General features: G+C 43.5%; 2 protein-coding genes and 2 long non-coding RNA genes across 8 annotated transcripts in view; 1 reads left to right on the plus strand and 3 right to left on the minus strand.

The window, feature by feature from the left end:
- Nucleotides 1-4,606, minus strand: part of LOC122461147 — a 53,150-nt gene extending 48,544 nt beyond the window's left edge. Inside the window, exon 1 of the long non-coding RNA XR_006282914.1 lies at nucleotides 2,698-4,606. This is a non-coding gene — a long non-coding RNA (uncharacterized LOC122461147). The remainder of the gene's footprint in view (nucleotides 1-2,697) is intronic.
- A 59-nt stretch (nucleotides 4,607-4,665) lies between these two features.
- On the plus strand, nucleotides 4,666-23,771 carry SMNDC1 (survival motor neuron domain containing 1). 3 transcript variants are annotated; one of them, XM_038411635.2, is made up of 6 exons: nucleotides 4,666-4,887; nucleotides 7,093-7,212; nucleotides 13,194-13,336; nucleotides 17,405-17,566; nucleotides 20,342-20,495; nucleotides 21,984-23,771. In XM_038411635.2, the coding sequence occupies exons 2-6, from the start codon at nucleotides 7,093-7,095 to the stop codon at nucleotides 22,119-22,121; spliced, it is 717 nt and encodes a 238-aa protein (XP_038267563.1). In that variant the 5' UTR covers nucleotides 4,666-4,887; the 3' UTR covers nucleotides 22,122-23,771. The 3 variants fall into 3 exon arrangements, with proteins under 3 accessions (XP_038267563.1, XP_038267565.1, XP_038267566.1); XM_038411637.2 differs by lacking the exon at nucleotides 4,666-4,887 and adding an exon at nucleotides 10,447-10,602; XM_038411638.2 differs by lacking the exon at nucleotides 4,666-4,887 and adding an exon at nucleotides 10,524-10,602.
- Nucleotides 7,211-17,513, minus strand: LOC119859469. Of its 2 annotated transcripts, none has more exons than XR_006282913.1 (4): nucleotides 17,378-17,513; nucleotides 12,103-12,178; nucleotides 11,241-11,569; nucleotides 7,211-10,578 (listed from the first exon to the last, which is right to left on the minus strand). It is a non-coding gene; the product is annotated as an uncharacterized LOC119859469 (long non-coding RNA). The 2 variants fall into 2 exon arrangements; XR_005294223.2 differs by having other exon boundaries at nucleotides 12,103-12,183; nucleotides 17,378-17,511.
- Nucleotides 23,772-25,126: 1,355 nt separating the features above from the next.
- MXI1 (MAX interactor 1, dimerization protein) overlaps nucleotides 25,127-27,347 on the minus strand; it is a 90,995-nt gene continuing 88,774 nt past the window's right edge. For both annotated transcript variants that reach the window (XM_043519472.1, XM_043519473.1), the window contains exon 7: nucleotides 25,127-26,114. The gene's annotated coding sequence lies outside the window, so the exon portion shown is untranslated. The remainder of the gene's footprint in view (nucleotides 26,115-27,347) is intronic.

A 27,347-nucleotide genomic window follows, 5' to 3' on the forward strand; every position in this document is an offset into this window, starting at 1 on the left:
GGGCCACCAAATGAAATTAACAAGCAGCAGGTTTAAAACAAACAAAAGGAAGTATTTTTTTTTTCCACACAACGCACAACCTGTGGAACTCCTTGCCAGAGGATTTTGTGAAGGCCAAGACTATAACAGGGTTCAAAAAAGAACTAGATAAATTAATGGAGGATAGGTCCATCAATGGCTGTTAGCCAGGATGGCCAGGGATGGTGTCCCTAGCCACTTTGTTTACCAAAAGCTTGGAATGGGCGACAGGGGATGAATCACTTGATGATTACCTGTTCTGTTCATTCCCTCTGGGGCACCTGGCATTGGCTACTGTCAGAAGACAGGATACTGGGCTAGATGGACCTTTGGTCAGACTCAGTATGGCCATCCTTATGTTATTTTCTAGGGTGACAGTCCCCAGTGGGGTAAGCTTGTGTGTATCATCCTCACATAGAGACCAACTGAGGATGTGAATTTAATATTCTACAACAGAATCCCGAACGCAAGTAAACACCTGCAGTGCTACAAAGATGCATGTGTGTCTTTCAGTGGAACATGCCCATCTTTTGTGCATCAGACTAGAGTGGTGTTCTTGTCTCCTGCAAACCCCCTTCTGTGGCTGTTCTAGTTACATTTCTCCCATCACCTTTTTATTTTTGGGGCAACTTGTAAGTAGCTCCACTAAGTCTCTGGGCCTACATGTAAATCTGCTACTGGCACTGGAAGCAGAGTATGGTGAGCACAGGTCTCTGACTCGAGTTATGTTTTGGGGGCACTAAAATACGTCTGTGCACAGAGTTCCACTGAGAGGTGTCTGCTGTATCTGTACAGTGTCCTGTGGATAGCGATAGAGGATAAGAAATTCTCTGTTCATTGTCCCCAGTGGTAATTTGCAACTCCTGATGGTCAGCCTTCCCATTTTAAATAAGAGTCGGGGTAAATACTATCCATGAGGCCAAATCCTATACTAACAGACCTGAAAAAGTCAGTAGCAACAGAAATAGACTAAAGAAATTAATGATCTTTTGAAAATGCCCAGGTTTGGCAGACTATTTTGTACCCTTATAACCTGCAAGTTCAATCAGTTGACTTAGTGAGAATCATTTAGGTGTTTTCCATATATTTGAATCTACCAGGGTCTAAATGGTGGATACAGACACAGAAAAGTGATTCATACAAGAAACTAAAAATGCTGTGGGTTTCATTCCATTAGTGTGGTTAAAAATAACTTTGCATGAGCCTTAAAGAATCTTTACGATTCTTTCTTATGGAAACAATTTTAAAAAAATAAAAATGAGGGGACACTAATTTGTGGGAAATGGATGCAACTTCGGGACCAAAATGAGAGCAACGCCTCTTGATACGTGGGACAGTTGAGAGGTATGTGTGTTTGTACAGATAATCAGCAAGTGGTAGAAAGTCATCTTAGTGACTAAGGAGTAGAGCTGCATGGATAAGTGATTTTTAGTTCCAAAAAATAAATACACAGAAAAGAAAATCAGTTCAGGTTGAACCAAAACTTTTTGGAATTTTTGGTGAATCAGAAAAAGCCAGACAATTTTGTTTTGGGTTGAATAAAATGTTTCATTTAACTCAAAATTAAACGTTTTGATTGGGAGCATTTTAAATCTTTTTAAATAAAACCAAAGGAAATGAAGGGCTAGATTCACAAAAACAAAATATGATCCCCCCTCCTCCCCACTTCCTGTTGTAAATTGCTGTTTGATGCTCAATTTTGGTGGGTGGGAGTGGTTTGATTCTGATATAGTGTTTTTAAATCAGACTGCACGCCTGCATGATTAAAAGGCACCATAGCACACTGGTATGAAAGACTGTATAATTATTGATTGATAAAGTATTGTGAAAGTACATGTTTTTAATAATGTATGTCTGAGTATGAAGAAAAATTAGTAGAGCTATAGTTTATGTGCACACCATATCCAGGTACCCCTGCTGTCTCTTATAATTAACTGGAAGTCAGACACCTGGAATTTCAAATCACTCCTCCACAAAGAAACAGCTGGAGCCTTATTCTAAGCAGGCAGATTCTGCTGAAGCTAATACTTTTCAATTGATGTTAACCCTTTAAGATTCCCCATGTGGTTACTGTAGTTAGATGAAGTCCTGAAACACAAAACCTTGTATCAGAGGCCTGGTATGAGACCTAAGCCCTGAACTAAAGTAATGGTAAAGACTTTGTTAACATAAAGCAAAGTTAACCTGTGAGCAAGAGGCAGGCCCTGCTCAGAGTCTTGCAAGGAGAGGGCCGATGTTGCAAAAACACACATACTTGAAAGGTACCGGACACTAGAGATATAAACATATGCCAAGATGGTACCAGAACACTCCGATACTAGCACATTCCACACAGAAAACAAGGAACATGCTGACGCATCGTAAAAACGCGGCAAAAGGGTAATATGATGAATGGGGTTGTTTTGATCGAACCAACATGTACAAGGCGATAGGCGGCACCTTACTATGTAGAGGGGTTATACCTCAATACGTCAGGAGTAACTTGTTTGTACGTATATATAAGAATGCACCCCTGAGGGGTTGTCTTTGTCTGGCGTAGGGGGCAGTGGTAAATCCCGCCACTAACTGAGCCGGTCCATTGTCAGGGAGCACATATGTACTAGCAGAACTGTAGACATCTGATCCAGGGAGCTAGAGACTGTGTTCCCTGCGAATAAATCTGGCCGGGTGCCTTCGTACCTTATCGGAGTCTGTGGTTCTTGGGGTTTCTCTCAGGGTCTGCTACGCCAACTATCTGCACAGAGCCAGGGCATCACGCAGAGGGAACACACGCACGCAGCCAACTGCTATCAACATTGGATAGAGCAGAACACCACACTGGTGATGCTTGATGACAGTTACAGCCTGTAACAGACTTTGAGCCGGGAAGATCCCTGTGCCAAGGAATTGCAGTTGCAAAAAAGCAAGGCCAGCATAAGGATGGAGGGAAGGAATATGGGTTTATAATGTTCAAGTATGCAAGTTGTTTGACTTTTTCTTCCATTTGGTTAGGGACTGAGTGGGAGAGAGTTGTTAAGTACCCTTTAAGAGTGAGTAGAGGGTTAGGAGCCAGTGTTTTATAAAAATGTTAATACGGGCTCTAAGACTGATTTGTTGTGTGGTCTTGTAAAAGTTATCAAAAATAAAGTTCCCCTAAAACAGCAATTTAATCTGCCCATATGGAGCCAATGCCTTTAACAGAACTTCATGCCAGTGTAAACATCAATCTGCTCAGATCAAATTGCAAGGCTAGGAGCTTGGAGTGTAAACTTGTTGATAGATTGACAAGAGCCATAATAGATAACTAGAGACAAATATATAGATGCCCCAAGAATAATAATCATAACTGTGCCTCAGTTTCCTTATATAATTATATTTCACTGTGATGGCATCAGGTATATAGCGCTTTGAATATGTGTACACATGCACATTATGCAGTTATTAGACAGTCTGTGTGGGTGTGTGCAGGCAAACACATAGGCACATATCACTGAGAACCATACCCATGATGTTTTTAAAAGCAGCCACATATGATTAGCTTTCTCCTTCTGAAATGGTCTGTTACAGTTTGCAGAGCGAACTCCTCTATGCATTTCACTGTAGTAACATGCTCCAAACTTGACAACATAATTTAAAAAATAAAGTCTGAGCTATGTGTGCAAAGCTGTCTATGAAAAAATATCTAGCAAAGTTTTCACAGGTTTGGCGCTCTCTGTAACAGCTGAATTGAATATTATGAAACTTTGTTTAAAAAAAAAAATGTTTCTGCTTGTATGATAAACGTCAGCCCCGGGGCAATTGAGGAGAAAGTTTTAAATGTTTGAAGAGAGCGGCTTAGGTAATATCTTTTGCTGAGCCAAATTCTGCTGGGGAAAGAGACAAGCTTACACAGAGCTGTTCTTCAGGCTCGCCTCAGCCAACATTTTTTTTTTTTCCAAACGGGGGTACCTAAAGCCCCTCAAGTTGTGGAGAAGGGAGAGATTTAGGGGGCTTGGCTTGGCAAGTCTGGGACTTAACCAAGCAGACCACTTGTTCGCTATTAAACCCCTAGACAATCCTGCTTTTCTAGGGTTTGTCCCTCCTCGGGCAAACCAGACGTGGTTTAGGGAGGCCTCAGACAGGAGCTGCCCTTTTGAAGAGCGCCCCCCCCCCAACAGTGTGACCGTGCCAGCAATGTCATACTGAGCCTTGGGGGAGAGGGGAGGCGGGGGGGGGAGCAGCACACGCTTAAAAATGGGTTCCCCCCGCCCCCCGCCCAGCCTGACCTTCCTGGCACCCGTGAGTCCCAGTCCCACCGGCGAAGGCAGGGTCACACCGTTCCCGGCACGTCCACTAGGGAGGTAAACCGATGAGTGGCCACCTTAGCCGTAACCGCTCCGTGCCTCAGTTTCCCCAGCTGGGAAGCAGGGACGTTAACAGCCCCCCCCCTTACAGAGGGGCGGGGCGACAGTTAATGGCTGCAGCGCCCCAGCTCTCCCCAGGGCGTGCTCAGACCCCCGCAAAGCGCCTCTCAGGCGTCATGTCTCTCCCTCGGTCCCAGCAGCGCGAGGCGGACGCGCGCCTCAGGCAGCTCCCCCCGCACCGGGCTGCACTAGAGAGGGGGGGCGGGGCGCTCCACCTCACGCGCCGACGCCAGGAAGGTACCCGGATGAGCCACCTCTCGCGCGCTCTTCGCTGAACCTCCCGCTACCGTCACGTGGCCACCCAGAGCGGATCCCTCCCGGCCTCGTGCCCTTTGACCGGCGGCGGGCACGTGACTGACTCGTCGTTCCCCCCCCCGCAAGTCTCGCGATTGTTGGTGCCCGCGGCTCCTGGCTCCGTGTGTCGCGGGGAGGAGGAAGCGGCCCAGGCCTGACGGGACCGAGCGCGGCGCGGACCCCCGCGACCAAGGTGAGAGGAAGCGGCTATTAACCCTTCCCGCGCAGCCGGGGGGAAGCCGAGCCGAGCCCTGGCACCGCCCCGTCTCCCACCGGAGGCTGCTCCGAGGCTCCCCGGCCCGACCCCTTCTCCTCCCGCCCCTCAGCTTTCAGCTCCCGCCTGGCAGGCTGGGTCGCGGGGCCCGGAATTCCTCTGGCCTAGGCCCACCACCTCCTTCTCCCTCAGCCCCGCCCCCACCCTGTCCCGTCAGCCCCCCCAGGCCCTCGCCCCACCTCCACCCGCCGGTCCCGTCAGCCCCCCCAGGCCCTCGCCCCACCTCCACCCCCCCGGTCCCGTCAGCCCCCCCAGGCCCTCGCCCCACCTCCACCCGCCGGTCCCGTCAGCCCCCCCAGGCCCTCGCCCCACCTCCATCCCCCCGGTCCCGTCAGCCCCCATGGGCCCTCGCCCCACCTCCACCCCCCCCCGGTCCCGTCAGCCCCCATGGGCCCTCGCCCCACCTCCACCCCCCCCCGGTCCCGTCAGCCCCCCCAGGCCCTCGCCCCACCTCCACCCCCCCGGTCCCGTCAGCCCCCCCAGGCCCTCGCCCCACCTCCACCCGCCGGTCCCGTCAGCCCCCCCAGGCCCTCGCCCCACCTCCACCCGCCGGTCCCGTCAGCCCCCCCAGGCCCTCGCCCCACCTCCATCCCCCCGGTCCCGTCAGCCCCCATAGGCCCTCGCCCCACCTCCACCCCCCCCCGGTCCCGTCAGCCCCCATGGGCCCTCGCCCCACCTCCACCCCCCCCCGGTCCCGTCAGCCCCCCCAGGCCCTCGCCCCACCTCCACCCGCCGGTCCCGTCAGCCCCCCCAGGCCCTCGCCCCACCTCCACCCGCCGGTCCCGTCAGCCCCCCCAGGCCCTCGCCCCACCTCCATCCCCCCGGTCCCGTCAGCCCCCCCAGGCCCTCGCCCCACCTCCATCCCCCCGGTCCCGTCAGCCCCCATAGGCCCTCGCCCCACCTCCACCCCCCCCGGTCCCGTCAGCCCCCATGGGCCCTCGCCCCACCTCCACCCCCCCCGGTCCCGTCAGCCCCCCCAGGCCCTCGCCCCACCTCCACCCCCCCGGTCCCGTCAGCCCCCATAGGCCCTAGTCTCCCCCCCTACAGGTTTTAGCCCCACCCCGCGTGCTCCTGTCCGCCCCCAAAGGCTCTGGCCCCTCCTCCTCCCCCGTGCTCCCGTCTGCTCCAGTCACCTTCCATGGACTAGCACAACCGTCTTGTGCCCCACCAGCCCTCCCCCACCTTTCGCCCCTCTCCTCAGAGCCTAGCTTTAACTTTCCCCCGCACCCCCTCCACTGCTTGTGCTCAGAGTTCCCCTTTACTTCCTCTTCCCCCAGCCCCTAACCCCAGTCCCTGGGTTGGGAAGGAGGTGCATGCTGTAAACTGTCATGCATGAATATTACTTGTGACAGTAGAGGAAGGCCCCTTCCGTTACAATCGCACTGCTCTGAATTTATGAATCAGTGTGTCATCTTTCCATTTTTTTTTTATCCTGACATCTAGGAGTTCTAGTCATAGAACGCTTTACAAGCGCACAACAGATAGACTGTCCCTGACCCAAAGAGCTTACAGGCTTCACCAATCCATCCCTAACAAAAGGCTAATTTTGTCTCCAGCACGTGATGCAGTATGCAGAAGACATTAGAAGGAAAGGCTAAAATTACATTAACTTTAAAAGAAGTGTGTGTTTTATTATATAAAAAGTGGCTTAAAACAAGATGATAGAACATTAAGTGAGGCTGATTTCATTGTCTCATGTAAGTGGGGTATACGCATCTAAAGAGACTAACTGAGAATGTGAAGATAATGCTGTTTATAAGGGGAAAGGCAAAATTATAATGTCTGGGACCTCAGAATATTTTGAAGATGTGAATCATTATGTGCTAAGTGTTAAAGATAGTGTTATTCATTTGTATAGTGTCCACTATTGTATACACACAACTTGTAAGTTACTTATTTCAAGGCTTTTTTTTGTTGTTGTTGGTTTTGATCAGAATTAGTATGACAGTGGGTGAATGGTTATCCACTGAAATAGCGTAATACTAAAAATTAGTATGCTAGGTGTCATCTATGATGGCTGTAACATCTTTTTAACCAGTTACAAGTTCTATTTTATTTTCACTACAAAACAGTTTATCAAAGCAGTTTTGCTACTTTCTGTTCTAAGGTTTACTTCTTTTACAGATGTCAGAAGATCTTGCAAAACAGCTAGCTAGCTATAAAGCTCAGCTCCAGCAAGTTGAGGCAGCTCTTTCTGGGAATGGAGAAAATGAAGACTTACTAAAATTAAAAAAAGACTTACAGGTGAGGATTGAGGGAATTAGAAACTGAGATCTTTCTATTCTGAGTAATGTCAGCAAAAATGCCATCACTTTCTCTCAAGCAGAGACATAGCTTGTTGCTGGGCATTTGCACTTCAACAAAAATGATAAATACTTGTCAGGGTTATTGCAAAATGTAATAACTTTGCATTATGATCTCAGATTGCTTGAAGGGACAGTGGTATACCTGGCAGTCCCAAAGTCGGGCCTGTCTTTTTAAGTTTATTAAACATTCATGTTATTTTATATGCTTTAAAAAAAAAAAAGTCACTGCTATATGATTTGTTTTGTTTTTTTTAAAAAGAGGTTAGTACCTCACCATCAAGAAGAAAAAGGAGTTCTTATCTGAGATGTGCAAGTCTTTGGCTGAAACACTTAAATATTGCCTCCATTTAAAAAAAAAAAAAAAGGCTAAAAAAAAATTCATGTCTTAGCTCAAGTTGATAATGACCACACTGTTGCATTGCACATGCAGGCTGAAGGAAGAACAAAATTTGCAGAAAGAACCGTTTTAGCTTCCAAAGGGTTGGAGAGAGAACTATGAAAAAATATGCAAACAGTCTTTTTTTTTTTTTTTTTTTTTTTACTATACACATTTTTGTACCTTTTATAAAATTTGTGCAAAGACAGCCTTTCCCAGTCTTCATCATTGGCCTTTTTGTGGTATTAGAATAATACGCCAGTAAATTGTAGGCATCAAATTTTATCACCTTGTAATTTAATCTAATCTCCACTCATGATGTCTGCATTTTTTAAATAAAGCCATTGCATGCTACATTTAAACTATTTAGCTATTTCCATTTATCACAGCATTTGGGCTATCCTTAGCACTGAGTCAACACAAATGTACGTGGAGAAATTAATTTGATGCTGATATGATTTATTCATTATGTACACTTTCAATCACATCTATAAATCAAGTATCAGAGGGGTAGTCGTGTTAGTCTGTATCCACAGAAACAACGAGGAGTCCGGTGGCACCTTAAAGACTAACAGATTTATTTGAACATAAGCATCTGAAGAAGTGAGTTTTTTACCCATGAAAGCTTATGCTCAAATAAATCTGTTAGTCTTTAAGGTGCCACCGGACTCCTTGTTGTTTTCACATCTATAAAGATAGCTGAAATACTTTTACAGCACAAGTCTGAAATCCTGGCACATCTTAGCCTCTCACTGACTTTTTAATAGAAGTTCTGGGTATGTAAGGAATGCCAGATTTGTTATGCAGTGTTAAATGTGCCACCACCTGGATTATGTTTAGACTTAAGCTCATAAATTACTTTTTGTTGATAGATAAAAGCTACTCAAAGTCCTCATTAGACCTACTTTGGACAATGGCATGAACACCTTCAACTTGATTAAAAAGGCCTTTATCGCTTCAGGCAACAAAATTGGCACATAATTGTGCCTGTATTTAATGTTTTCTTAAATGTTAGAGTATGGGTGCAAAATACTACTATGTTATTGCTAGGGAGAGCACGAGCACTATAACAACCAAGTTGTTATTCACAAAACTGAAGTAGATAAAACTACCCACTGCAGCATTCGGTAGCTGCTGCTGCTTGAAGAAATGGTAACAATAAAAATACAACTCAAAAACAAGCTAAATCAATGTCTTCGATCAATAAGCTTTAGATTTCCTTTTAAATGTAAAGGTCTTGTGTCCACAGAGAACTTTGTAGTATAATCAGAATGTACTTTATTGCACATTCTTAAAAGCATGTGTATATTTTTAAAATGCAGAGCAAAAGGTCTGCTTTGATGAGTGGAAATCACTGATGTGAAAGGACAACTTGGAAAAAAAAATAAATAAAACTTCTCTGCACAGAATAGGGAAGATTTTTGCATTCCCAGCTCCAAAAAGTTTGCTACTCATACATTCCACCTTAAAAATGGAAACTAAATCCAACTTTTTTTTCGTGTCCCAATTAAATTGTTGTTTCCTGTTTGTTCTAAAGATCATCAGTTATGTATCTGAAACAATCCTTTATCTCAGTATTGCATCCATCATTACCATAGACAGCATGCTCAGCTTTGACCAAGATATTTTCATATATATATAATGGGCTCCCCGTCTTTTGCTTTACTGAGGGATTTCTAGTAAGGTACCTGTGCAACCAAGGATCAAATCTAACTTGCACGAACTAGAGTGGATTGCAGCCAGCCTCCTCTTTAATATGGCGTAACAAGCTGTGGAAACTATGCACTCCACAATACAGAGCTCCATCTTGACTTGTGTGATAAGCCACTCTCATAAGGATGGATCTTTGCATGCTGGGACCTGTAGTCTCCACAGGTTGCATCTCCATGTCATAGGAAGGTGGCAGCAAGTCACACTGTATAGCTTATTTGGCTGTATGTGGCTACCTTAATTAGCAGTTTTGCTAGGGTAGGCAGTAAGAACACATTCTAACTCTTCCCTACAAATCTTGCTTTAAAAATGAGCCATTCAGCCTTTAAAGATTTCTGTAGTGTTATTTTACTGTAGTTCATGAGCTAGTTCTAGAGTGCAGAGCCACCCCCTCCCCCCCATAAATGCAGTGTGATGCCTGAATACATGACAGTTACAGCTTCTCTTCCTGCTTTGGTAGTGGGTACCACATTATTTTCTGCTTAAATAAACTTCTTGTTTTCAACCTCCTTCAATGCCTGTTCTGTTAGTTTCAGTTGGTGCCCTCATGTTTTTTCCAACTTGCTACTTTCTTTAAGAGTTTTATAGGATAAAGTTCTCTTTTTTTCTCCCATTCCCTTATTTCTATAAATCTAGTTTCCCTAACCCGTGAAACTCTGCATAAACCTAATGGTGCTTTTCTGCGCCTTCCAGTTCCTCAGCTGTTGTTGTAATGTGATGCCCCCCCACTATGTGCAATACTCCAGTTGTGTTCTCACTAGCACTATATGTTAGAACAACAAAACAGATGTATTGGATCCCTAACCAATTCAAGACATGGTGTATATGGTTCAAGTTTCTGTCCACTATCTGTGTCCAGTATTAAGATACATAGGCAAAATAAGATTTTACCACAAGTTTGTTTATAGCCTACCCTTTAAACAACTGGTAAAGTCAGGGAATTGTTGATTGAGTAATCTGTGTGCATATTCACTCTAGTTCTACAATAAGCTATTTTAATAGATAAATGACTTATGAAGGAGGCAGGAGTAAGTCAACTGTCTCAAATTACAGTGGTTTCTGTATATCTGAAACGCTTACCTTCAGGTAATCAGTGCACAGCTGTACTCTATTTGACCTGCTGATACACATATCACAAGCCATGATGCTTCCTGGATTTGCAGATTACTGCTACTACCACCCGCTCTATGAGTGAAGGAGCAGTGTTAGAACTCAGACCTGGGGAAGGAAAAGTAATTAATGGTATGTACTCTAAGGAGCTCCCTCAAATAAAATATTCTAAATATCAAAATCAGTGTTGACCCATATGCAATATTCTGCAAAATAAAGATTATAGTAAAGGTAGACTGTGGCCATATCCTCTGTTCCAGTCCCTGCCACAAAATCATCAGAGGATCTTCTAAAGCAAAAACAAACCCCAAACCTCCTTGTTAGGGAGGTCTGATTGATTGGTTCAGATATCGACAAACAAAAGAGAATCCAGTTGTCAGGCCCTTTGTGCCTCTGTACTAGCTACTCAGATAAAAGTACATATAGGAAAACTAAACATACACTTTATGGGGTTGGTCTCTGGGAATTACCTGAGTAGAATCCTCAAACTTCTGGAGGAATGAAGAGCAGCCTCCCCTCTGCCTTGAGCTTTCCTTCTCTTTATAGGCCCTTACTTTATCAATGAGGTTTAATGAATCAGGCTCCAGCTGTTCTCTCTCATCTCTGCTGAACTGAGAGAGAAACCCTGCTGGGTCCCACAGCCTTCCTGTCCCATTGTCTAGATAGTTGTTGATTCCATTTATTAAGAAAAGTGGGATGGGGGAGTCTATCAAGACTGTAGAGAGTTCTTTTTGGGGGCTTTCAAATCTTCTTTAGGCTGTACCACTTACCAAAAGTACTTGTCATCTTGGATCTTGACTAAGGAAAACGTTGGCATCAGGAACATTGAATCTTCATGCTTTGTATTGTTTCATGGGCTAATGTGGAAATCCATTTTGAAAAAGGCTGTTCCTCATCACAAGTACAGTTTCTTTATTTAAATCACCCCACAGCCAGTAGTCGCAAAGAATGCTTGTGCCTGTGCTGGACCAGCACATTCCATTTCTGCTCTGGCAAAACTGATTAGAATCGCTTCCAATTCATCCTGCTGCTGGCCTTGCCTCTGGGCAATGTTATTTGTGGGAGCAGCAGCATAGACGTAATGTGTTGTGGGGCAAATCTGTGGAGAGGAGAGAGTTATAGTGGGGGGAAATGCAGGATGTCTGTAATCTCCTTAATTGAAAAATTTGCCCTTAATTTTGTGACTTGCATCAGATAAAAATATCGTGATATTGTAAGGGCTGACACCATTTCTTGTTTATGAATTGTGGAGTTGCCTTTCCTCATGTAGGAAAGTGCTTGTGTTTTGCTTTTATCTGCTAGTTGTTGAACTACGTATTTTTTCAGTTGGAGTGATCAAGAATCTTCACACTGGCTAGTAAGAGTGTATCACTGATTCAATTGGCATTTGCTACATTGCAATAAAAGGAGTAGACACTAAATATCTTTCTTATTAAGGTGAAAAATATGCATTCAAATTCTAACCCTCTAAACCATCTAAGTATTTTCTTCCACTGGTTTACAAAGTATGTAGAAAACCTGGAAATTTGCCTACCTATTTTGGCTCCCGAGTCAACAAAGATGGTGTCTATCTAATTGGGGAAGTTATTTTGTTTTAAAATAGGTAACATTGAGACTGAACTAAACACCTACCCATAGAAGTGGTGCCTCCAGGTCCAATCACAATGGCAGGGCAGTGTGTGGAAACTTGCTGTGTACTGTGCTGTATCTGCTCTGTGAATAAATAAGACTTCACTCTGTAGTATCTAAAGGCACTAAAAATCAATTAATAGAAAAAAAGATACATTTTCCTCTGCCATTTGTCTTGTTCAGGTCATTCTGTCAGGTTAATGAGGCGGTTCTGGCCCCACACTTTGAAGCCCTGATTCAGGAAAGCACGTAAGTGCATAATTAAGTCCATCTTTATTCAGGAAGGCAAGTAGGCATGTTCCTAAGTGCTTTCCTGAAATGGGATACTTTCCTAAACTGGGATCTCAAAAAGGAGTCACTCCTCTCTCCAAAATATCTCTGTGGATACTTCAGCTCAGCCAATCCCCACTTTTTCAAAGGAACAGAAAAAATGGCACCTCATATTCAGAGGTGCTTATCATTACTACGCTTATTTTATATGCAGTATTCTAAAACTAAGAAATGTGTAATTTTTGGGCTAACCAATCATTTTTAAAATAATCACCTAATGAAAAATAAACTGCAGTTGAGGTGGAAAAGCAAAACATTCACAGTTATCTATCTTAAAGTTTATTTGAATCAATTTAGCCCTTGTCTGCCTTATGAGCAGTGAATGTAACACTCGCTACTTACTCCCCATTGCTGCGATGTGCTCTTCAGTCAGAAATTGAGAATCATGTGCAGCACACGTGCAAAGAGAGTTGCATCAAGGATTGTTTCTACATGAATAACTGGCTATGTCTGTGAGCCTATGCAAAAGCAGTTCAGCTAGAAAGAATTGCTGTAAAAAGGAAACATTGGGGCATTTCAAAGTTGACCAAGGGTGAAGAGGTGGCCTCATTTCAATATAGCATACAGTCATACATCGCTTTCTTCTACATCTGTAATGTCAAAGGCTAATACATTGTAATTAGTGGTAAATAGCCAGCAGTCTGCTTTACATTAGATATACATTTAATACAATCACTACTACAAAATAGATCTGTCAACTTGGGGAAAAAATAAAGCACAGTAATGGTGTTTGAAAGTGTATTTTTTGCCTCTTCCTTTTCCAGGAAGTAATAGAATTAACCAAAGATCTCCTTTCAACACAACCTTCGGAAGCTCTTGCAAGTTCTGATAGTTCTGCGTCTGCCCTACCCAGTCACTCCTGGAAGGTTGGGGATAAATGTATGGCAATATGGAGTGAAGATGGACAGTAAGTGTAGAAAACAAACTTCTCTAACAGTTACATGAAATAATACAGTACAATGGTAAGAGATTTTCATTCAGCTTGAACTACCCCATTTGAGTAATTCTAACAAAGAATAGCTAAGAGAAATTAAGTAACCGTAATATTTCCTTTTAGTGAAGTTCAGTATTATAGACAAAGCAAATTAGACATTCGGTGATTCTGAAAACACCTTTTCTTGTCACCACCCTCAAAAGAAATATAATATATACAACTTTAAAAAAAAACCCTACACTTTCATAAACTAATTATAATCATTTAGTGTAGTGCCTGTCAAATGTACCTGGGGTATGTAATTGCCATTCTGTTAATATATTTTACATTTACTCACTGTCATGAAAAATGACTGAGAGATTTAAGTCTGTGCATTTAACTTGAAACACCATCGTTTGACTGTAAAGCTGGGGTCGGCAACCTTTCAGAAGTGGTGTGCTGAGTCTTCATTTATTCACTTTAATGTAAGGTTTCACGTGCCAGTAACATTTTAACATTTTTTATAGAAGGTCTCTCTCTATAAGTCTGTATATTATATAACTAAACTATCGTCGTATGTAAAGTAAACAAGGTTTTCAAAATGTTTAAGAAGCTTCATTTAAAATTAAATTAAAATGCTGATCTTACGCCACTGGCCCACTCAGCCCGTTGCCGGCCTGGGGTTCCGTTCACCTAGGCCAACAGGCTGAGTGGGGCCTACAGCCAGGACCCTGGCTAGCAAGGGGCAGGCAGCCAGAACCCCAGACTGGCAGTGGGCTGAGTGGGGCTGCCAGTCTGGGGTTCAGTCCGCCTGCTCCTGCCAGCCAGGGTCCCGGCTGCCGGCCCTGCTCAGCCCGCTGCCGGTCTGGGATCCTGGCCCTGCTGACATGGAGTGGGTATCTACCTTCTCCCTGGTTCTAGCCCATTCTCTTCCTCTTCCTCTTTCTCTGCACTAAGCTGAGGGTGGGAGTGCACTGAGCACAGGGCTGGGGGTTGGGGTGTAAGGTCTGGCAAGGAGTTAGAATGAGGGAGGGAGCTCAGGGTTGGGGTTTGGATGTGGAGTGCTTGGCAGCACCCATTTGGTGCGAGAGGTGCAGGTAGGAATGTGGGGGGGGGTGCAGGAGCTCCCGTTTGGTGCTCAGGGTGGGGGGGAATGTGGGGGGTGCAAGAGTTAGGACATGCGGTGTGAGGGGGCTGGGTATGTGTGTGGGGTGCAGGAGTCAGGGCTGGGGGCATGTGAGGGGGGTGCAGGAGTCAGGGCAGAGGGCTGGGTGTGTGTGAGGGGGATGCAGGGGTCAGGGCAGAGGGCTGGGATGTGTGTGAGGGGGGTGCAGGGATCAGGGCAGAGGGCTGGGATGTGTGTGAGGGGGTGCAGGGATCAGGGCAGAGGGCTGGGGTGTGTGAGGGGGGTGCAGGGATCAGGGCAGAGGGCTGGGGTGTGTGAGGGGGGTGCAGGGATCAGGGCAGAGGGCTGGGGTGTGTGAGGGGGGTGCAGGGATCAGGGCAGAGGGCTGGGGTGTGTGAGGGGGGTGCAGGGATCAGGGCAGAGGGCTGGGGTGTGTGAGGGGGGTGCAGGGATCAGGGCAGAGGGCTGGGGTGTGTAGGGGCTGCAGGGGTCAGGGCAGAGGGCTGGGTGTGTGTGTGGGAGGTGCAGGGGTCAGGGCAGAGGGCTGGGGTGTGTAGGGGCTGCAGGGGTCAGGGCAGAGGGCTGGGGTGTGTGTGGGAGTGCAGGGGTCAGGGCAGAGGGCTGGGTGTGTGTGATGGGGGTGCAGGGATCAGGGCAGAGGGCTGGGGTGTGTGTGATGGGGGTGCAGGGATCAGGGCAGAGGGCTGGGGTGTGTGGGGGAGGTGCAGGGGTCAGGGCAGAGGGCTGGGGTGTGTGGGGGGGCTGCAGGGGTCAGGGCAGAGGGCTGGGGTGTGTGGGGGGGCTGCAGGGGTCAGGGCAGAGGGCTGGGGTGTGTGTGAGGGGGGTACAGGGATCAGGGCAGAGGGCTGGGGGTGTGGGCTGGGGTCGTGGGGGGTGCTCCCAGCCCCCTGCCCAGAGAGGCTCACGGCAGGGGGCTGGAGGGGATATGCCCTGATTCCACCCCCCTTCCCCAAGGCCCCTTCCCCACCTCTTCTCCACTTCTTCCCTGGAGGCTCCGCTTCTCCCCCTCCCTCGCAAACGCCATCAGCTGATCCGTGGCAGGGGGGAGAGGCGGAGGGGCAGGAACGCAGCACGCTGGGGAAGAGGCGGGGGAGGGGGGAGCTTGCCTGCACTGCAGCCGGGGGGGGGGGGGCACAGAGAAGAGCAGGCCAGGGCGAGCAGGATTTTTAATGGCACGCTGCTGCCTGCCGAGGTCCCAGCGTGGGTTCGGCAGCGGGCTGAGCGGGGCCGGCGGCTGGGACTCAGCAGGCAGCAGCGTGCCATTAAAAATCAGCTTGCGTGCCGTCTTTGGCATGAGTGCCATAGGTTGCCAACCCCTGCTGTAAAGGAACTGTGGTTCTATCAAGAGCAATATTGCTCTGTCTTTAGGGGCTTGATGCTTGGCTATACCCTGCTCTGGAGATGCTGTACCAAAATGGTTGGTTTTGACTCCCTCAGCTAATGTTATTGAGAGTTTCTGGGGTTGCTTCAATTTAGTCTGATCTTGTAGTCTTTGAAATACAAAGATATTTATTTTCAGAATGATAGTTTATCCTTCCTTTTGTAACATAGAAGCATTTTTGAATTTTTTCTAATCAAACTGTTCAGATTGAGTAAACATCCCATTTCCTTCTCTTAGAAAAGAGTTGAATCCTTATACAATGGAGCTGCTAATGTAGTGAAAACCAAATATATGCACTGATGCAGAATTATTGATATTTTCATGTAGAAAATAAACTGTTCAAAAATGAAAACACTTCTTCTGTTCCTAGGCATTGATGGCTAAATATTTTCTCACCTGAGATCATAAATGTTACATTTTTTTTAATTCTTGGCTCACTACTGGGTCCTAAGCTCTGGTCCTAAACCAGTGATCAGAATGAAAAGTTTGTTGGATCTGAAAGTATTTGTACTGGTCCACTTAGATGCTTCTAGTTCTGGCATGTCAAGTGGTATTGGACCTTACTCACTTGGATTACTATCTTGTTTCTTTCCACTAAAGCTGCAACATGATTTAAGCAGCCAGTATCTCAAGAAGTGCTAGCTAGAGATTAATGCTTCTTACCACACAAAAGCTGGGGCTCCCCTCAGTTTTCATACAGTATAAAGCATTGGTATTTAACTCAATTCAAGTGTTTCTCAAGATGGTGGCTATATCAAAATGAAGTAGGCAGGTGTTAATTGGAATTATATCTGTAAGTATAGTCTCATGCCTCTGTAGCAGAGCTGGGAGGGAGATTTAGAGACTTCAAATTTTTTCCCCATCCCAAATTGAAACAAAAAGTCAGTTTCAAAAACTTTGTAAACAGATGAACCGAAAAGAATTAGTATGGCCTTTTAAAATTTTTTAGTATAAATTAACTACAGGTTGGAAAGAAAAAGTTGTTTTGAACTAGAAAATGATAAAACAGGGCGTTTAAACAATTTTGAAACTTTTTCTTTTTTAAATTTGAATCAGAAGATTTGTCAAATTCAAAACTAGCCCTTTCCTGTGAACAGTTTTAGTTTCAACGATTCAGCATTTTCTGGTGGAAGAGCATTCAGTCAGAAAATTCCTGACTAGCTCTAATCTGTGTTATCTAGAATGCCATAGTTTTAAAATCTGATATTGCATGACCTACCAATAGGAAAAAAAGTGAGATTCTTAACTTTGCAGTTGCACAAGACATTTGTTTCTAGCCTGAATAGCTTTTGGGCCTTAAAGTTGTCACTGGTTCCTTGATCAGCTAGTGAGGTTAAGCTCTTGTGCAGGATTGATGTACTTGGGTCCTTAAAGAACGTTAACTTTTTGGCTTGATTTGTATTTTGTCCCAGAAAATGAAGCAGATTGGTAGCAGGTACTTAAGTTAATGTTAGTAGCTGAATAACAGTGTAGGTGTTGTAGGGCTGAGTATTAAACCATTACTCACATGCTTACAGCCATGATATCTTTACAGGTGTTACGAAGCTGAGATTGAAGAGATAGATGAGGAAAATGGTACTGCTGCAATCACATTTGCTGGATATGGCAATGCTGAAGTCACGCCTCTGCTCAACCTTAAACCTGTAGAAGAGGGAAGAAAGGCAAAAGAGGACAGTGGCAACAAACCCATGTCCAAGTAAGTGACTTCTATAACCTTAGATGTGTACTCTAACAAAGAACTTAGGCCAGCCAAGCATGTTACGTTCGTGTGGTGGATGGATGGATGGAATTTGCTTAAGGAAACACGCTCTGGTAAAACAACCTGTTAGCATCTCACTCTTAGACCAGTTCTGCTGTCATATTTATCAAGGATATTAATGTGAGAGAGAAAAGTAGAATACTTTCATTGCCAGCAAAGAGGCCAGTTCTAAACAATGTAGGTTCCAAATCATGATCAGGTAAAGAGTAATGCAAGATGGAGGTGATGCTTACAATTTATGTTTCAGGAGAAGATAGAGACTTGTGTGTGTGGTGAAATAGTGAGTATATTATAAATTACTGATTAAAGAAGTGGTAGATGCCTGTAATCTAGCAGAAGCTTTTCAGAGCTCCTGCTTGAAATTGTAAGTGCTGCATAGACAAGTTTTCATTTGGAGAATGAAAAAATAGCTTCCACAGGTGAAGCTTCTTTGACTCTCTTTGTGGGAGTACCCAGGGTTGTGAGGCACCTCATTACCCACTGCCCTTAGCGTGAGGAAGCCTGGTCTATACCTGCCATAGGTCAGCTCCCTGACTTCACTGGCCACGGGCAACAAAAGCACTCCCCTCTGAGCCTCGGCAGGTCCTCTTGCTTCAGGTTAGTACTAGGCATATTCCTGCCGTCGAGCATCTCCCTGGAGTGTCCTGTCCCTGTTCCAGTGGGTGCTGACAGTATTCACAGATTTGCTACTGCCAAAGAAGCAGTGCACCCCAGTTTACTACACCTCAGATTATCATTCTGTTTAACACACAGTACTTAGATATACAAATTTATTAGAGCATAAGCTTTCTTGGGCTACAGCCCACTTCATTGGATTCATAGAATGGAACATATAATAAGAAGAAATATATATATATACATACAGATAAGTTGGAAGTTGCCATACAAACTGTGAGCTATAGCTCATCTTAACTAATTAGCCTCTCACAGTATAGCTCATCTTAACGAATTAGCCTCTCACAGTTTGTATGGCAACTCCATTGTGAGACATACAATGCCTAATACACACATGACCAGACAGAAAGATAAGTGTCTGTTACCTCCTGCTTGAAAGGAACCTGTCCAAGACATGTCACCTTCTGATTACCTGCTTTAAGAACATAATTCTCAGCACAGACATACAACACTTCAAATATTATCTGTACACATGTTTTGCAGTGTTAATGATGGCTAATGGGCTACTGGCTCTTGGTAGAGACTTTGCATGCCACCTTATAGTGAATTATTGTGCATGTATCTGACCCAGGAGATCCCTGTAAAACTCTAGGCACCCTCTGTGCCCTCTGCCAGCTAGCACCAAGAGGTTCCTGATTCACAGCTTCCTGATAAGAAACCAAAATGTAGAGGGGTTACATCTTGGGAACCAGTCTATTTGGAGACCCAAGTACTGGAGCAGCTCTTGCGTCCTTCCTCCAGCCTACGGTAGGTTGTAGGAGAAACTCATAGGATGGGTACTGACTCTGCCTTACTGAACTGGGGACACTAATATGATCCTTGAGGGGAGGGAGTGGCGGGTGTGTGTGCGCGTGCTTAATCCCTCCCCTTTTGGAAGAAGCATGGCATGTGGTTCCTGTCTCTATACAGATCCCTTGTGATCCACATTGGTATGGAGGACTTGTGCCTCTATCCTAGCTCCCCAGCACTCATGTCCCTTCCTTTGGTTCCTGGCATTATGGCTTTATTAGAGTCATTTTGCCCTCCTCTCCTCAGTGTACTGTTCTTGCAACCCCCCTTTCCATGCCTAAAGGGGTTCCACAGCATTAAATAAAGCTTCTGCAGAAAGGGCAATACAAATTTGGGTTTTATCAAGTTCTTTGCAGATTCCCCAAAGAGGCTAGTGGAGGGGATGATATACTTCAGACCATTTCTCCCTTTCCCTGTGCCTAATCCCCACCACAGTTGCTGATGTTTACCTGATCAGTGCAGGAGTCCTAGATCAGGCAGATCACCATGGTGAGATTTGGCCCATGTTGGAAAAGAGCCCTGTACATTCAGAAATGTTGTTTGATTATATTTGAAAGGGCCATTTGAGAATTTGTGAAACTGGGAATTTGTCATCTGTGCCAGCTCTGAGGGTTGCTCTATTTGAAATGGCTTGCCTGAGGCATTTTTATTGCTCCTGATTCTGCATGATAAATATTAAAGGTGTGTCATGCTGTAATGATTAAAAGAAAAGGAGTACTTGTGGCACTTTAGGGACTAACAAATTTAGCTCACAAAAGCTTATGCTCTAATAAATTTGTTAGTCTCTAAGGTGCAATAAGTACTCCTTTTCTTTTTGCGAGTACAGACTAACACGGCTGCTATTCTGAAACCTCTCAATTGATAGACTGACTTACAGAAGAAATGACTTAATATTCTTTCTAGAATCAGAGAATGAATCTGTTCTGTACAGGCAGCAGATGAAATGAGGCTTAAGATGATCTTATCACACCATGGCACCCATGTGTTACACATAACTTACTTCATAGCTTTGCTCTTGCATCTATGGAGTACAGTTTTTGTTTGGAAAGGTTTGCTAGTATTCTTCTTAAGTGTACGTAGTCCTGACTTGGTTGTGTAATCATTCATTTGAGAGTCCTGTTTTACACACCTGATGGCTTACAATAGTTATATTTAGTTTCTTTCTTGGTACTTAGTGTACCTCAGAGTGCTTTATTGAGAGGAAATGTAGTCACAAACATAATCATGGGCTACCCTTCCTTCCTACAGAAAAGAGATGATTGCGCAGCAACGGGAATATAAAAAGAAGAAAGCTTTGAAAAAAGCCCAGAGAATCAAAGAACTTGAACAGGAGCGAGAGGACCAGAAAGTCAAGTGGCAACAGTTCAACAACAGAGCCTATTCTAAAAACAAAAAAGGCCAGGTTTGTATATGCTGCCACTGTGAGAATAGTTAGCAAAAGGGGTAGTCCGACCTACAAGTTACAGGAAAAATACCATGCCCAGACTATGATTTGGGGGCAAATGGCTCAGCTTCACAATCTGAGGCAGCCCAGCTGCAAAACCGACTGAGATGCTGTAGATATGCTGAGTAATCATGGTAGCTTGATGCTGCAGATAGGCTGAGTAATCATGCCTAAATATGAAAAGTAAGTCTTAGGTCTTTGCTTGCGTAGGTTGGGAAATTTGGTCACTTTTATGCAAGAATTGGGGTTGCCTTTAAAACATTTTTTAGTATAAATTAACTAAAAGTTTGCATTTGGAGGAGCAGCCAAACTGCTCCATATCATGCCATATATTGGGAAACCTGTTGTGAGACCATAATGCTGGCAAGTGTGTAATTGGATCTCTTATTCACCCAGCATACCTAGCTTTTCATGGCTGTTCTAACTGGGCAGGAGATAAGGAAAAGCATAGAACAAATACCTGTGAAAGGTGGCAGCACTATTCCTCAAATTGTGTGTATTTTGGTTTTCACTAATATACATTCATGCCACTGTACAGAGAGCTCACTACTATTAGCTTTGTCAATGGTAATGTTAGCCATTGTATAGAAATACAGCGATGCACATTCTGTTAAAGTTATTCAGGGAAGAGAATTCTTGCCACAACCTAGATCTATAAGAAGACCTATGCACAGGTGTGTGCTGGGATTTATCTATAGGTGAGGTACATATGTCTGTGACTTACATCAATAGTATACAGGAATTGGAAGCTGTTACTAGTCACTATTATGACTTATAACAAGAAAATTTAAAAAAATACAATACAAGCTCATAATAAAGCCTTCTGATTGGCCTTGGTTTAGCATGGTGAGGTGTTTTCCCTATTGAAACCAAGCTTGCACTTAGCCAGGCTGGAGCATTGGGTCCACTGTTGAGGGCAGCACAGTCTGGGAGGATTGGGGTCCACTGGAGCTGAGATCCTGAAAGTCTGGCGTGTGGCCAGCTTGGCAGCCATTTCCCATGTCTGGTAGAGTAGCCATATTTCAGAGGAGGTGGTGGGGAGACTGAAGTGTTGCTGTATTGCTGCCCACTTGGTTTCCTCCCACTCACCCAGGGGCAGTGTGGGACTGCTAAAACTTCAGTCCGTTTGAGCACTTACCAGAAAACAGTCTTATGCTAAGGAATGTGGCTTTTATTCATGAACATTGGCTGTAAGTGCTCACAGAGAGGCGTGATTAGTGCACAGGGCTGGGTGCTAGGAAATTCAGTTCTAACATTGCCTCTGCCACTTACTCCTCCTGTGCCCTTGGGTAAGTACATTAATGTGTCAGTTTGCCTCTTTATAAAGTAAGATGTTGAGGATTGATTGTAGAATTAGAGAACTGCCTAATCAGTACTCGCGTATTCACAGTTAGCAATCTGTCTTGAACTGACTAATCAGGAATGGTGTTTTTGTTTCCTTCTCAGGTAAAGAGGAGTATTTTTGCTTCCCCTGAGAGCGTGACTGGCAAAGTCGGGGTTGGAACATGTGGAATTGCAGACAAACCCATGACACAATATCAAGATACCTCTAAATATAATGTCAGGCATTTGATGCCTCAGTAAGGGGGGGAAAAGGCTAAATTTCATCTCTGCAGGGCTTTACACTTATCTTTTTATCATTATATTTTTCTAAAAGTAAATTATTTGTTGGCATGTAGTGAATAGTTCATTTTGTCACCATCACTTGGCTTCAGCTGATGTGAGCCTTAAAGAAATCTACAGCTATTCAGTTGACTCCCTTCATCATTACTAAACTTTTTATATAGTCATCTTAAAGCAAAATTCTGCAGCCAGATGTTTTCATGAGCTGCTGTTAACAGTTATGCTGAAATGCTGGTCTCCAGAATCTTCCATTCATATTTTTAGCAAGGGTCCGGTCAGAAAAATGACTGTAAAAATGGCACCTTTAAAAGCTTCTCATTCCCTCTGTATTCACAGTCCTATCTCCTTGCTTTAGTGACAAACTACACTAGCACTACAGAGCCAGTACAGCTCTGGGAAAGTTAGCTGGATTCCATCCTAGCTTGTATATAAAATAGAATTGTTAATAAAATTCTAAGTTACTCCCTTGCAATCTCACTGAAGACAGTCAGCGTGTACAGCTGTAACTGAGGGCAGAATGTGGCCCACAGAATATATATGAGTAGTATGATGATTCGTGTGCTAGAAACAATACAACTTCACTTTGAGATTCCAGACTGAATTTGCAGGGCTGGAAATTACAGGGAGCAGGAATCTCCTTACATGTATACTGAGCACATTTAAACTGGAAGTCACTGAGACACAACCAGGGAACCAAAAGATGACATTTTTAGAGAGTCAAATTTCAGAGTAAAACTGCACTTTAAAAGTGAAGATTTAAGTGTTGGGAAAATTTAAATCATATGATCTGAAAAGCTTGTTCTCAACCCTTCTACACCTTGCACGGCTGGGTTCCATGGGCTGGTTATGGGATTTGACAACTGTACAGTAAATCCCAACTTGTTGAGCAGCCTGTGTGGGGTTTTTTTTCCCCATCCATTTAGACAGAACTGAAGCACATTAGATAAGAATGCCTGGATCCTATTTAGTTAGTTGGAAATGAGTAAAGGCTAGTCTGAAGTTTCTGCCTTGCTGTAATCCTGGCTGTGGCCCTAGTCTTCATTGTAATTTCAGCCCTACGCTGTCAGTGAGCCCTTTTAATTTTATTCAGGAAACCACATGTAAAAGTTCTTGCCTTTGTACATGATTGCTTCCCTCTGTTACTTGTCTCCCATTTACGGTACTGGTACCACCTCTGAATCCGTAAATGGTTTAAAAAAAAAAGTTAATGTATAGCCCTGTATACAATGTAGATATTTTTTGTAAAATCTAGGGCTGAGTTAATGAACAGGAGTACTTTGGCTATTTCCTCCATTAAATAATTCAAGTATATTTCTTGTTCATTAATCTTGACCATGTTTCCCTTGTATATTATGTTAATGTAGCTCATTTTGTAATTTGTTAATTAGATCAGGTCATGTCAGCAATTGATAATGCACTGATTGGTGGGAATGTCCATCAGTTACCTGAGTCACAACTAAAGCTAAATTCTGCAACTGATAGTGTAGAATCCATGCATAGAAAAAGATTCTTCCTATTAATGGGAGAAAGTGATTTTTATGAATACAAAGTGTGTTAATTTCAGTTTTGTATGTTTAACTTTTATTAAATAAAGTGTTAAAATCTCTTGGAGATGTTTGGAAAAGTGAAAATGCACAATGCTTGGGTACTGCCTAAGGACTATTACAAAATGCTGAAGTACTGTCAGATACAGATAAGGAAACTAATTAGTGAAGAGGAAAACAGACAAAGTGCTTCAATTTTATTATGCTCCATTGCAAAACTAAGCAACTTTTGTCTAGTTTAAGATGTATCCTATTTGTGGCAGGGGTATAAATTTTGCTGCCTGCAGAAGGACTTTAATCTACAATGAAGTGTAAGCTGGTGCAAGGAGGAAAGCCCCACTCCCCCACATAAAACAGCCATTTTAAAAAGCAGTGTGTATGTCAGAGAGATCTAGAACAGCCTGCATTTTAGACAAAGACCCATTCACCTGTCAATCATTAGAGGGGGTATTGGTCCTGCTGGACTGTGAGCTGGCTGAGTAATGAAGCATCCGTCTGTCATTCCATGGAAAACTGTACTTGTCCAGGGTGAAATGGTTCCTGACAAAAGCAGCAGCTCTTCTGTGTGTAAGGAAGAACGGAGACTGGAACTCCTGCTATAAAACATGCAGGACCTGAACTTAAGGATAGTCTGTGCGTTAGGCCGCCCTCCTCAACAGCGCTGTGGTTGCTGTGAATGAAAATGCCTTTTTAAAAAATCATGCATCAGACATTTAAATGGCAAATCTCTTTTGGCAAGTCACTCCCTTTTGGTATAGGGAAAGTCTCCATCATAAAAGCATTTTGTCAATAGCCATTTTCTCTGAAGAGAATGGCGGGGCAGAGGGCTGCCAAAAATGAAACTGTGCAGGCTGATCCACCATTACTGTAGGAAACACCCCTGCCCCAATTAAAGCTAGCTTGTCTCATGAGACTTTTTTATTTAAAAAAAAAAGTAAACTAATTGACATACTGAAAGTTCACATGAGTTATGTGAAAGTGGTATATACTTGATCACTTGAACTGCATTTAGATAATGTACCTTTTCCCTTCAATGTGCTCTTAATGACTGCTGTCCCGAGCTAGACAGCCTTAATGCACGTGGTTGTGTTATCAAACTCTCAGTATCAGTACAGAAAAGTGTCCTTGTTTTTAAAACTACATGGGATCCTTCTGCAAGGAGAATGCTATAAATCCACTTCTGGACTAGCATGATGGATGTGGCATTAATTTTAGAAAGCTGAAACTGGGGGAAATGGAAATAAGCAGAATAGAACTAGAGCTGACCAGGACAGCACTGCTAGTAAATAACAGAGAGCAGTCACCACTTTGGCAAATCCTGTCTTACCCATTAATTTTAATGTATTTCTGAAATGTCAGCTGACTTGACTTTAAATTTGGGTTGACATATACAGAGTGGTAATAAAACCTACTTGGTCTCCATAAAATTTCATAAAATTTATTTGTATGTTTTAAACAAGTTAATACAGATATCCACAAACAAAATTATTTTTAAATCATGAAAAATGCAACATCTTTGCAGCACCATCCCCAAGTTATAAACAGAGATGGGGTCAGCAGTTGTGTATTGTTTCAAAGACTGGCTTTTGTGAGTCAGCACCAATCAATTGCGTGATGGTGTTTTTCTCAGAGTAGCAAGTGGCTATAGCACCTGTGTAGTTACAGCACAAAAAATAAAATGTTCAGGGGAGCTTAGAAAAAAAACCTCATGTACACTGCAACAATCACAAATAAACTCACATTAAGTTAGATACACCTTAGAAAAATATTTTTTTGTCAAAGGATACACATTTAATTTCCAAACTGCATCTCCAGAATAGTAAGATATCATTATGCTGACACATAAGGGACTGTATGTTTCCCATCTTAAAGCACAAATTGCTACAGGAAACTCATAATCTAGTACAGTCTAAAACAGATTCTAACATGCAAATTGTAACCTATTGGGAAAATAATAACAGCACAAACTTGACTCACAAATCAGAGAGATGGCTCTGTACATAGGGAGAAAAGTGAAATATTTATGCTGTATTAGTAAGATCCCACTTTTATTTCCCTCCCAAGTTAATGGAAAAACTCCCATTAGCTCTAAATGCATCACTGGTTTTCAGAAAGAATAGCCAATTTAAATTCTGTGGAGGACAATACTATCCTCACATCAGCTGAGTTTTTAAAAATAAAACAAACAGATAAGCATTTTTGTCAGATGCTTCAAATATTGAGAACAAAGCACTGAGGGCCTAGGGGAATCATATTGACTATTGTAAATTTCATGGTCCGGATACACATCCATTCCTTTGTTTTCTAACTGCCGAAGTTTGATTGTCACTTGACTTAGAGGTCTGTAAATACTAGGAAGGACCTTGTTCATCTTATAATTAAGTTTACTACTATTTAGCACTAGAGCTGGCTGGAAAAAGGAAAAAGATGGCAAATGTTTATTGTTCAATGACATTTCTCAACCAGTTTTATTCAGTACTTAGTTTCACCAGATATTTCTAACCATCTAACTCACGTGTGTCTTAATCACTGAAATAGTAAGCATAAGACAATAAGGTTTCTCTTTCCCTTCAAACAAGTCATGCTAGAATATAGATAACTTGGTGCTCATATTGCTCTTTCATACCTTTGACTGCTACAAGCTGGGACTGGACGACGGGATGGATCACTCGATAAATTGCCCTGTTCTGTTCACTCCCTCTGCAGCATCTGGCATTGGCCACTGGCGGAAGACAGGATATTGCGCTAGATAGACCATTGGTCTGACCCACTAAAGCCATTCTTATGTCTGCTTATCAAAATCTTTTATTTGATCTCTAAACAGGTTAGTTTAAACTCAACATTTCCAAACAAAGTGTTTGTGTAATATGCTAAATTATATGCTTCTATCATCATGCTGTTAACAAGCGATCTGCTTAAGCAATGTATTTTTATTGTAAAAACATCAATACAAAACTAACCCCCTGGAGATGTTGTTTAAAAAGCAAAATCTTATGGATGATGTGTCATTTTGTAAGGGGACACTAGCACATAGCTGAAGCTCAATATTTAACCTACCTTATGACGATCACTTGGTCAAGTTAGGCAGAGAGAATGTTTATCGTAGGAGATGCAAAGCTCTACGAAAACAGCTGTTGATGGAACATGCTTGGAAATAATTTTTCAAACACTTTGGTCTAAAAATTGCTTCCTCTTCCCAGACTCAGCAAAGGCACTACTCCTCAGGGGGACTATGCCCATGCTCAGTTCAAACTCTAGGTGCTCTTGCAGCAACCCTGTTGAAGTGTGGTTCAAATGTTTCTTTTTACAAGGCAATAAGTGTATATTTTTGCACCCTCACATCACTCCAGAGGAGCTGAAGGGATTTTTCTCAAACATCCAAAAAACAAATACCCCCAAAACAGCCAACCGACCACATAGCCAAAAAATTGTGTGGGGAAAAAAATTCAGAAACTTACTGTTTTGAGGAGAGGGTTAAATGGAAACTTTTCTAAACACAACTACAGGGAATGCTATGAGTTGCTTATTAGAATATTAGTATCCCAAAGCAAGTACTCTATGTGATCTATTACGATGAAGTTTGCGTGGAAGTTGAAACCATGATTGTGACGTTAAAACCACCATGAAGATCAGCTTTTATTGT

Source organism: Dermochelys coriacea, chromosome 7 (assembly GCF_009764565.3).
Source record: "Dermochelys coriacea isolate rDerCor1 chromosome 7, rDerCor1.pri.v4, whole genome shotgun sequence".
Taxonomy (NCBI): domain Eukaryota; kingdom Metazoa; phylum Chordata; order Testudines; family Dermochelyidae; genus Dermochelys; species Dermochelys coriacea.

What these genes read in the sequence shown, in the direction of transcription:
- SMNDC1 (XM_038411635.2), top strand. Translation starts at nt 7,093, where the DNA reads ATGTCAGAAGATCTTGCAAAACAGCTAGCTAGCTATAAAGCTCAGCTC. An exon ending in ATATGGAGTGAAGATGGACA is followed by an intron (nt 13,337 to 17,404) that starts GTAAGTGTAGAA and finishes ATATCTTTACAG; the next exon opens with GTGTTACGAAGCTGAGATTG. An exon ending in GGCAACAAACCCATGTCCAA is followed by an intron (nt 17,567 to 20,341) that starts GTAAGTGACTTC and finishes TCCTTCCTACAG; the next exon opens with AAAAGAGATGATTGCGCAGC.